Source organism: Pterocles gutturalis, unplaced genomic scaffold (assembly GCF_000699245.1).
Source record: "Pterocles gutturalis isolate BGI_N339 unplaced genomic scaffold, ASM69924v1 scaffold3347, whole genome shotgun sequence".
In the NCBI taxonomy this organism is placed as follows: domain Eukaryota; kingdom Metazoa; phylum Chordata; class Aves; order Pterocliformes; family Pteroclidae; genus Pterocles; species Pterocles gutturalis.
In genome coordinates this window covers 1-12,318 of record NW_010107647.1, presented here as the reverse complement: position 1 = coordinate 12,318, position 12,318 = coordinate 1, and the positions used below count along the sequence as shown (strand labels likewise).

The 12,318-nt window shown below is 40.0% G+C and overlaps 1 protein-coding gene across 1 annotated transcript; it reads right to left on the bottom strand.

The window, feature by feature from the left end:
* Nucleotides 1–7,161: 7,161 nt before the first annotated feature.
* SLC30A10 (solute carrier family 30, member 10) lies at nt 7,162–11,906 on the bottom strand (the record flags this gene model as incomplete). The annotated part of the gene is made up of 3 exons (XM_010088170.1): nt 7,162–7,643; nt 8,389–8,625; nt 11,823–11,906. Coding segments are annotated over 3 exons (803 nt in total), but the record flags the coding sequence as incomplete, so codon positions are not given.
* Between the last annotated feature and the right edge of the window lie 412 nt (nt 11,907–12,318).

Genomic DNA, 12,318 nt, shown 5'->3' with positions numbered 1-12,318 from the left:
TAGGACTGGAAGGAGGTAAAGCAAAGTGCAATGCTACATCGGACGTGCCACTTGTCTTGTGCTTTTTGTTTCCAGAGCCTTGCAAGCAGCTGCGGTGATAGCGTTATCTGCTGACTGCACTGCTGATTCAGGCAGCCTTTCCCCTCCCAGCTTGCCCTGTGCACCGATACAGCACGGCGTAGGTGTGGAAAGAGAGAAGAACTTTCAACCCCAGACCCCAAGAAACCACCACCCACTTCATTTCCTTTTCTATCTGCAGCTACTGCTACCTCGCAAAACAGCGCAGAGGCTCAGGGACTGAGGGCCTCATCAATATTAGCAAATTAAACAGTGTCTGGGGGTGATCATCTGTATTAGTAAACTGTTGAAGCATTGCATGGCCTGTGCCAATCACTGCTCTCCCCAGCCATTCCTAGGCACAGTCCAGAGTCAAGGCCTAATTTCTGTTGGCCATCAGCACGGAGCCACCCTCTTTTGAAGTGGATGGTATTTTACCAGCATAGATGCAAGCTTTTCTATGCCAGTTGGTCTCTGTGCCTGGGAATATTCCCAGGTATCATTAATTTACTAATACAGAAGTTGTTGTTAACTCTTCACAGTTACTAAAATGCCTGCTATGTATATTGACCAAGATATGCTCTTCTTTCTTCAGACAGCCAACATCACTTTAGCAAAGAAAAGTTCAGCCACAAACCTACAGGGCTGCTCTAGTCACTTCTCTGGACAGTTGGTGGTAAGCATTACAGTTATGCCTCTCCACCTAGGACTTTACAGCACAATAATGCTTTGCCTGTAATATACATCTACGACTCAACAATAAATTCCATCTTCGCATCAGAGGGCAAAGCTTGTGTCCCTGAAGAGACAGAGGCTTACTCGTCCCCACTGAATACCTCATTAGCTTCCCTCAACATTCCATTCCACATCTCCTACTCTCGGTTTTACTGAACCTCCACCTTGCCCTAACTGAAAGATTCGCTAACTTCGTCCCAACTATATTCTAAAATTGCTAGGGAATTCGACTGACCCTTCATCACCCATTTGTGACCACTATTATTTCCCCACTTCTTACTACAACTTGGGATCAGAACAGGATCTTCACCAGGTCAGAAAGTATTTGCCCTCAGCAGATAGATGGTGTGCACCCATCTGTGGGGAATCCATAGCAGCCTCCTAAAATATTTTTACAGAATGGTGTGGGTTTAAAACCACACATTTAAAAGCCCAACAAACTGTAATTGCAAATAGATATTATAACTTCGATACATAAACATTTTGCATACATAAATATTGGACACATAAGAAACCATATAGATTGTGGATTATTTTTTTAGAAGATGTTTTTAAAAACACAACCTACTACATCCAGCCCATACTTATCCTAGTTCTTCTGTGGCTTCTTAGAGGGTAGGTAAGTATCAAAACAGTAGCAACCTCTAATATGGAAAATACCTTCTGCTCCAGAAGGACTCCGATACAAAATAAGGGCCTCTGCTTAGAGAAGTCCTTGAATTTCAAGGGTCTTATGCCAGCCTGTGCAGCAGGGAAACTGTTAATTAAATGTCAGGATTAAAACTGCATGCTCTAAATATATCAGCCCTTGTTCTTGTTGTCCTAAAATGGTGTTTTTCAACATGTATTAATCAGATCTTACCTCTTTGAAAAGGGATCCCAGGATCACTTGGGCAGCATTGCCTCGATCATTTTCATGTACAACCAATAACAGTTAGGTTAAACCCTCAACATTTATTTTCTGTTCTTAATTTTTTTTTCTCCTGACCATATGTATTATTTTAACTGTATTTGTCAGGAATTGCTTTGTAGGTTTCTCATTTCTGTCTCCCAAATCACTAGTGGTCCACCAGGTACAAGCTGAGGAACATCAACCAAGCACATGACCACAGGCAACATGAATTGAATTGCATTTCTTATGGAGCATTTATATAGTTCCTGAAATTTGGACATACTCAAAAGATTTAAAAAAAAAACAAAAAAACAAAAAAACAAAACAAAAAAAAAAACCTGGCACAGCTACTACTGCTTCCTTACTAATCAGTATTAACAAAAATGTGTAGGTAGATGGACAACCAGAGAATCAGACACAATGGGGCAGGGCCCAGGTGGCAGATGACTTGATATTGAGGCTAAGGAGAGAGGAACACGAGGGCACCTCCTTGACTTCTGCTCCAAAAACAGCACCTGAGGTTGTCATGTTAGTAATATAATTTCTAACATGCACATTCAGGTTATGAAACCCAAAAGCGAGACTCTCAAAGCTCTCCCAAGCCTATCATTACACATACAGTCAACCTTCTCCACACAGCAACATCCTCACACATGCAGAGGTGTGTATCTGAAGAAGGAGAAGGCAGAAGAGTTGTTGAGTAGCAGCTAAACACCGAACAAGCAGAGCATAACCAAGCAGAGCCAGGCAGCAACACTGCACCCGCATTCTGCAAAGAGCCCATCCAGTTCCAGCCAAGATCTTTGTTTGGTGCCCCGATGTTACAGGCTCTAAATTCACTCCCAGGTTAGGAAATGCTAGGCTGTTTGCAGAGGAAAAGCCTTTGAGTGTCTGCCCCCTTTTCTTCCAAATACGTAACAAAATTTGCAGCATTAACAAGCTCACAGGTTAAGAACAAACTCTATTCATACAAGGGTCTTAAAATTATCCAAACTGACACAAGCTTCCTATTGCTAACATACATCAAATTCAGAACAACTGGCTTATTTAAAAATACACTTTATTTACAAGACATTCAAACTTAATTTTGAAAAAAAAATATAACTGTACATAAAAATTTAAGTAATTTTTTACTAATAGTTAAGAAATCCACCATGAAATTTACAACCCATTGATTAAGCCATCATGGAAATTACATTTTGGCACATTATTTTAATCGCATAATGGACAGAAAAACTGGAGGAAACTTTTAAGCAACACAACTCCATAAATGTAACAATCTTATACAGTGACATCCTCATATCAAGGTGTCACTTTTCAAATAAAGTATTTAACATAGAAAGTGCTTCCACTGTACAGCAGAGTAAGTAGTAGAACCTGTAGAAATCTTCATAGCTTTTAGATTATCTTTTCAGAAACGTCCCTTTTCCCTACTTTCCAATTAGTGATCCAATCTTTCCCCTAAGGTGTTAATGAATGACTAATGAACTCTACTTATTTCATTACAGCTTCTCATGTTTAGAAACCAACTTTCTTTAAGAAGTTGGTTCAGGTGGAGTGTTTATAAAGAATTTAAATATATAAGTATATATATATTTATATCTCTGGATGACTACCCTAGACAACACTTCCACACAGATCAAGGGACTTAAAAAGAGTCCTTGGAGTAGCTCACATCAAGCCATCCACAGACTTTGGGTGGTGAACTTCACTTTGGAAAAATATGGATGCTGGCATATTCGCTTCAAAGTTCAGAATAAAAGGGAGCATTCAGGATGGTAAGCTAAGTTATAATCAGGTAGGGGAGGGGGAAAGAATAGGAAGAACTAAGCAAGGTCAAAAAGGGGTTTGCAATGGTAAAGTATATCACATAGCAAAACAAGAAAGCAGGTGAATTTGAACACAATGAAACGCAAAACTTAAAACTAGTGCATCAAGGAGTTATTTCTAAAGTGTATTATAGGTACATCACCATGACCAGAAGGCTAGCAAAACCACACTGCTTTCACACTGAGAGAAAGAATTAGAAAACATTAAGAAGAAAAAACACAGTTGCACTACAAGTCAAAATAAGTATCTCAAAGAACACAAGAAAAAGGAAGTCAACCAAAAACTTGGTAAAACAAAGGCAATATTCCTAAAAACAGCATCAGTTATTTCTCTTTACGTAGAGAGTTACAGGAGAAAGAAAAAAATAACAATAAAATTGGCACATTTGGAACATATGAAAAGGTGACAAAAAATTGGATTCACTTTAAGAAAAGATCCACAACTGATGAAGGCCAGTACGTTGCTTTTATATTCAATGCCATCTTAATTTTAGAATGAAATCTGGAATAAATTATCTGCCAAAACTAGCAAATGTTTTGCTGTCACACACCTAGGTCCTGTGTATGACTGGTTATGGATCAGAGGGCCACATAAGCTGGAAAACTGATTGAAAGTCACTTGTGTTTTAAGCAGATTTCCTTTGCTACAGATGCCAATGGACAGATAGGAACAACCACTGCAAGAGAAACTGAATCCAATTTAGCAATTTAGCTACAGAGGCCAGAAAAGAGATTTTTTGACAGGGCATTACACTACAAAACTGAATTTAGAACAAATGCCCATACATAAGGGCAAATACTGAAACATACTGCTATTTCAAAATGAGGTAAGTATAATTCAAGAGAAATAGAAAAGATATGCAAAGAACTGAAGGGAAATAAGCCAATATAAAATACACACTGATTGGAATGAAGTCTTCCACCCATAGTTGTGCCACACTTACAGCAGAGGAGAAAAATATGTTGTTCTGGGACCCAAAGGAAGGAAAGGATACTGGGTCAGAAGACTTAGCTGGATACCCTGAAAGGCCCTACACAGCAAATGCAAGGTTCACTTCATCAGTAATATAGCCCTCTTGGTTTTGGTTGCTTAAGGAATAAAGCAAATTTTAAATCTGCTTGTTCTCTAGACCTGAAGATTTCTATGACCTCTGCTATTTTCCTATTTATTCACAGGCAACAATTACAGCACATTCAACCAGACAAGAAAAAGTACAACTTTAAGCATGTTACATCATTGTATTTTCAGGTTCAACACCTTAAAAAACTTTAAAAAAATAGATAATCACAGTTTTTACAAACACTGGAAGGATAAAGAAAAAGATGGTCACTAATGCCCCAATGTTACACATACTAGTTTTCTCTAATGCCAGAGCAAACAATAGTGCCAATTCCACCTTTCAACAATTTAATAAAATGTATATATAAAAAGATTACCTGATTTAAGACACAAATGCATAATCACAAAAGGGTGCATATTTTAGAGGATATCTGGGAGGCAACTTATCCCAAAGACTTTGTTGTTATTTTGGGAGCCTTGTGTTCCAGTTCTCAAAAAACCTATAAATATATTTGATATTTACATCTAAACCCCAACAATTAAACATCATCATAGATTAAAATAAGGACAAAAAGAATAGAAGAAAGGGCTGTCTTACTTTATGCCACACACTTTTACAAGACAGAGCAGTTCTTAAAATGTTTCCTGATTTACATTATTTCGTGCAACAATGCCAAGCAAAATCCTGCTGTTTTCACCTCTGTTGCTGCCAAGAGAATCAGACAGACTGGAGGATCAAACTTTTAATTATACTAACACATAGTTTAATTTATATAATACAAACATACAAAGGAAGGCAATAAGATATATTAATTCACCCAAGAATCTGTTCAAAAGGGGTAACTACAAATCTAGAAATGTGCTATTGAGACTGCAATGACTGCTTCAGTAAATATAATTTTCCAAGCAGCAAAATATCCTGCTGTGTGTTTTAATATTCCTTGACTTATTGTAATTGTCCTTATTAATAAGGAGCTGACTGCTTTCAAGCTGGCCTTACAAGGAGGTCCTGGTATTTTCCCAGCCCAGGCAGGAAACCAATTTGCCTTTCCGAATAAGGCGTAAATGGGGTAAAGACACAACTATTTTATACAGGTGTCCCCATGAATAAATAAATAAAATAGCCTGCCCAGGCCACACAGACTATTGAAAGTCTGCTTTTGGCAGCAAAATGTGTTTGAAAGATTCTGGATCTGATCTGCACAGCCAGAGAGGCTAAGCAGTACACTCAGCTGGGATTAGGCAGTGGGTCTCCTCTCCCAGAAACCAGGAGAACAAACTTGACCTAAATCCAGCACTGGTGACAGGGCACGTCATCTTGTTTTCCTTTGAGCACCCTTGCATACCTTAAAAAAAAGGCAAGCAGCAAAAAGATAAAGGAACTCCTTCACTAAATACACTCAGAAACACACCTTTGTGCAAGGGGAGGAGGGGCAGGGCAGAGGGGAGGGCTTAGAACTTTAAAACAAATCAGCAAGAAATAATTGAGAATAAAACAGGAAAAAAATCCCTGTAATTTTTTTTAAGCTCCCTCTAAGTGATAACACTGCATATAAAGGGACTCTAAAGGGACTTTCTTAATTAATACAATATTAAATTTTGTTTTAATAATAGAACTGCAGAATTTTAACTGTTCATAATAAACACATCAGCTTATTTATTCAGCATGAACAATGACAGACACTCAGTGTTAAAGATACTCCAATCATCCCGCACAATGATGAATTAAGACCGTGGCTATTATAACTTCTGTTGTCAGGAGAAAAAATAAAATAAAATAAAAGAGACTGAGCTGTACAATCACAACAGCGAACCAGATAAAAGTTAATTGGATGACTCCCTGCATTTCCATTTGCTAGAATCAGTACAAACAATGCTATTCCTTTGCTTTCATGACAAGTCTATTCTTTAGCACGCTTATCTGTGATTAGGCTAAGACTCCAGTATTACTAGTAGAGAAGCAAGACCAGCTTCTGCTCTGTCCCTAAATACAGGAGTCAATCAAGAAAACAATGTGAGTCAAAATTCCTGAGTGCTTCCCTTCCCCCTTAGACACTCTTAACTTCATTCCCAAACCCCACTGGCCAGAAGCATGAGCGTTACTGTTAAACATGAACTGTCTAGGCAAAAAAGGAGGTTTAAAGATCAGTAAAGCATCTCTACTGAAGTCCTTTATAAACACACAGTACTTCAGCCCAGTACGATTGTTAACTGGCCACAGGGCTTTCAGGAAGCAGCTCACTTGAGCAGAAAAGGCCAGCTTCATTCCCAGTGCCACTGGCCACTAACTGCAAACATCAGTGCAGACAGCAATACACCCCATCCACTCTCAACAACAGAAATTCACACGTGGTTTGGTAAGGAACTGGGTTAGGCTGTATCAGAAAAATCTCAGATGAATGGAATACCCCTCACGGAAATATTAATCCTTATTTCAGATACAAAGGGGGGCTAGGTGTATTTTGGTTTACAGCTAAAGCACAAAAATCTTTTTGCCACACCAACTTCAGCTACAACCACCGGTGACCCCCTTCCCAGCCAGGATACATTTGCTCTACGAAAACATGACGCAGAGTGGATGGAACTGCCTAAAGCCGTGTACTGCCTAAACTCAACTTCGATTTGCCATCAGACACACCACTATTTTTCACATTTTTAACGCCATCCTCTGCCAGTGGGTACTCGATAGGGATTTCAATATCATTTTTACAGGAACCATTGTCTTTATGCAGCGCAGAAAGGCAGCTGTTGTTTTTTTCAGTATAGCCATTAGTTTGAGCCGGGGGGGGCTCCCGCTGACTGCAGCACAGCTGAGAGTCACAAGCTTGTGAGATGCAGGGTGAGCTGCAGAGGAGCTGGGAGGTCTTGTGGTCAATGTACTCGGGCTGGATGGTCACAGAATGGACCCCTGCTTCATGGAAAATCTTCCGTATTTTATAAGCAGCATCCGGGTAATCAGCAGGGGTTTGGCACTTGATATGAAGAGTAGCAATATTCTTCCCACCTGCCAGCTCCCAAACGTGCACCTCATGAATGCTGCTAACCCCTGGGACATGAGCTAGTCTGTCAGCTGGAAGACAGAAGAGAAAGACATTAGAGGCTTTGGTGTATTGGCTAATTACCAGCAGTCTCATTAAGAAGCCCTACCCAAAAGCAGCGGTGTCTGAACTATCTTTTTAAAAGAGCTGTACTATACTATGTCTACTCCCAGCTGCTTTCTGTTCAGCTTGCAGATGACCGCAGGAGCAGGCCACCCTTCCTTTTGGGTTCACCCATCCCTCATGAGGTCCCTAATGGCAATTTAACGGCCATTCATAGAAGCAACGTTAGAGCACCACTTCCTCGGCCAAGACCCCACATCTTCTGGTTTCTTCAGCCCTAAGCATGGTGGAATTCCAGAAATAACGAGTGCTACCCCACAATTAACCAGTTCGAACAATGCCAGAGAGCGACAAAATGAACCAACCTTAAAGGAAAGTTCTAAGTTGTTTTGGAAGGCTTTCAGAAGAAGGGTTGGGAAATATTGTAATGCAATGTTGTTTCTTTCACAAACACCCCACACAAAGCATTAACAGCTCAAGACCTGGTATTTTTGATGTATTGTTGGAGTACCGCATTCCCAAAATGCATGCTTTCACTAATCCAGAGAGATTTGAGTCATGTTGCTAGGACACAGGCATGTGACTATTTCTCACAGTTCTTGAGAATTTAGAGCTATTATGAGTAAATAATCCAAACATGTCATTCCAGAAATAACATATGCATTGAGATATATCATCAAAATTAATAGCATTTCAACAACAAACTTGACTTACTCAGTTGTTCCATATTAACATTTTTGGGAACCATCTGCAACAAAATAATTGAGGTCTCCTTGATAAGCGGGAATGCAGAAGACAAGATGATGAACACCATAATTACTGTCAGGCTTGGATCAATGTAGCACTCCCAATTACACGGAGCATTCTCCAGAGGAAGTACATGGAAGATTGTAGCAGCAACTACCACAACCACAGATCCAAGTGCATCTCCCATAACATGCAAAAGAACACCTGAAACAAATAGCACAATTTCTGTTAGTGGAGGGTTTGGGGTTTGTTGGTTTGGGTTTTTTTTTTTAGGGAGTAGGGGGAGTAAAGCTGCATTTTTCAAGTCTGTTATACTTGACATGAAAAACGCAATATTCCAAGCACTAACCTCATAACCAAAGTTTTCAATAACAGCTGTCAGAACAAAACAGCAAGAGAAATACTGACTCTAAACCACAGATGCTTAAGTGGGATGCATTATTAAACACATAGGGTATGCCAGCAACTGCCGTCCAACCGCAATGCCATGGCAACGTAAAATGTGTTTGCTTAAATGCCTGCAGATTATTAAGAGATCCTGGCACATTAAATCGCAATTCTCAATTAAAAATCGATGACTAAATCTACCCGTTCTATATTGGAAGCTGAGTGAGCCACAGACCACTCCCACTAGCAGCTGTTCTCCTCCATCAGCTTCTATGACACTGATGAAATCTCAAAAATGACCTAAGTGAATCCTGAACCCATTCCTATGGCTCCAAATGCCCTCAAACTCCAATTTTTGGATCAAGCTTGATTACTAGTCATACTAAACCTTGTTCCACTAACACCACTAGCCCTCAGACCCCCCAAAAAATCAGAAACTGGTTTGAGAGCCAGTCACATGGACACCATGGTTTAATATGTGCCTGGACTGCTCTAAATGGAGGGGAACACTGGGTGCCACTTTTTACATCTATAAATATGTTTTTGCACAAAAGGTAAAGACACAAAACAGGCTCTTGTAATAACACATTTTTAGCTTCCTTTTCAACTATAGTGACCAAAGTAGTCTTCCTGCTATAAAGTTACAATAATCTAATAACAACTTTTTTTTTTTTTTACTACTTCACATAATCTTCCCTCTTCCCATTGCTCAAATGCACTCCAGTTTTGTCAGTCTTTATTGTTCAGGCTCAGATTTCTTTCCAACCCATGCCTAACTCATAACATCTCTAAATACATTAAGTTGATTTCTTTGTCAATACTTTTTATTCTGAGCCTGTGAGAGAATAAAACAGACCGTCTCTTTTTAACATCCCCATGACAAGCACTTTTAAGAGCTTCACTCCAATTTAATCACTTCCTCCGGGCTGGAGAAGCTACAAAAGGCTCCCTCCGAAACTCAGTAACAACACAGCGAAGAGTTTTGACTCTTTGGTGATGCTGGACACCGGATTACACCTAGAGCCATGCCTGTGCTGTTGTTCCTTGCCAGCCCTGTGCATGAACATTGATCTTCTATGTGAGAAATGAAGGCAATAACCGCTGGCCTTCCTCTGAATCACTTGGGCAGATAAAGCACAAGCTTCCAGTGAGTCCAGGTCTTTCTGCTGGAGTCAGGTGTGTTCTGCCCCATTTGGCAGACTCCCACAGGGCTCTACTCCTCCTAACAGTGTTGCAGTGTTTCCTTTCCCTTTACAAATGCTCCCGATTCAGCACGGGCTATCAGCTCCTGCACTAACAAGAGGGACAGGCAGGATGCAATTGCCAAGGCAACTAACCGGAGAGCATAGCTTGAAAAGAACAGGAAAATGTTTCAGAAAGACTTCTTTTGAATAAAAAAAAAAAAATAAAAATAAAAATTAAAAAAAAAAAACCAACCCAAAAAAGCCCTAAGCATGTCCGAACTATCATAAATTATGAATTGAGAATACACAATATAGCAAATACTTATTTTACATTATTAACATCATTAATATGTACATCTTGGTTGCACAGCACATAGTGAGGGCCTAGACAGAAATGAACCTGTTTCCCTATAGACACCCAAAAGTTATTGTTATAAAATAGAAACAAAAATTAATTTTTAGTAAAGTCAGTACAGTAAGACCATACTTTCCAACAGCTTGTGTTGGAAAGTCTGAACTACATATGCTCAAGAAGTGAAATGAATCGTTTTACACTACAGTAACTATCCCAGTTGGGCAGATCTTCTGGATTCCTGTTCCTACCACTTTTAAAATCAAAGAACCAATTCCTCTGCCAATCCATTTTTGTCCAGCCATGTTTTTCAGGGAGGCTCCAATTCTATAGTGTACAGAATTTTTTGCCAAGTGATTATGAGGTAAGTATAGCTGTGTAACTAACTTACAGCAGGAAAGAAAAAAAAAGAGATTTTGAACAAGAACTTCAAAGACACGTATCTGTAACACTGGCTAGAGAAGCAAGGAATATTTATAAGGACAACAAAAATATATTTTGCAAAGATGACATACTGAAGTTAAAGTAGTACTTAGAGAAAGAGGGTCTTTTTAAAAATCAGAAGTGACAGGTATCTTAAAATAACTGATACAAAACTCCTTATCCTTTGGACACTTTTGAAAGTTTCCAGCATCATTATGCCTAAGCACTGTCATTCAGGCAAGTAAGGCGTTGTCTAAAATATACTCATCAGTTTCTTATCCTTCTCTCCTCTATCCCCGAAAGTGACAGCTTGCTTTTCCTATTCCAATAATCTTACCACTATAATGCCATAATATCCACAGGGGGTGGGACACTTGTCTAACTTATTCCTAGAAGTAGCCACATGGTTTCACTCCATGGATCCCCAGAGACCTGCTGAATTACAACATAAAGGGGCTGAGCCTGGCCCAGGCTCTCTCAGGGACAGGTTCACAGTTCAAGGACCTGGAAAAACACTGTGCTGAAGCTCCAGTTTCAGCACCTTTCTCCTCATGCTGACAACAAAACGTTATCAACCTCGGCATTTAAAGAAATCCTGTTTTCTGCCCAAAGGCACTGGAAAGTTGAAAACCACTCAACTACTACAGCAGTGACACTCAAAGCAGGGCCTCGTAGCTCCCTACTTCACCTTCCTATAAGGCTGCTAGTGACTCGAGCTCAGTGCAAGAGGCTCTGCCTTCTTTCCAAAAACTTCAGCTGTGATCTTCTAAAGAATCAAAATCCAAATGTAAACACGCTCGCAGCCAAATCAGCATCAGACTGTTTTGTTATTCTCTGCACTATTTCACACAACTAAAAGCTTTCTGCTAAAGATAACTGGGTCCAAATACCTGGGCTTTTGCTCCATTTCTTACTGACACTTGGGAAAAAAAAAAAAAAAGAAAAAAAAAACAACAAACAAATACACACATAAAAAAAAAACCCCAAAATCTGAAATGGAAACCAGAAAGTGTTTAAAGTGAATATAATATTAGCAGTATACTCCCATGCTGTACCTCTGATGTTCAAGGCTTCGGACTTTTTCTCTTTTCTCTTCCCAGACCCCTCTTCAGGGCTTTTTTGGTCATTTGGTGAATCACCTGCATTCAAAGAAGAAACGCTGTGTTGTGTATAAGTTCTACAAACAGAAAAAACATCATCCTTCTCAAAACCAACTTATTTCAAAGATGACAAGAAGAAAAAAAAAAAAGCAAACAAGACAAAAACATTAGCTTTCCCAGCAACACCTCCCTCCCACCTCCCACAGGGACGCCCAGCACGGGTGTAAAGTACAAGGTGAAAGAGGCGGCGGGTGTCCTAACGACACTCCCCGGGTCGCAGGGGAAGGTTTTGCGGCTCCGAAGGGGCCCAGAGGCTGGGTTTGGCAGCTCGACGGGTCCCGAGGGCAAATGGGAGGGACAGAAAGGGGATGAGGAAAGCTGGGGAAGGGTGAGAGGTGCGGGACGGGAGGGGAAAGCAGCCGGTGAGGGGGAGAGGATGCAGCCGAAAGGC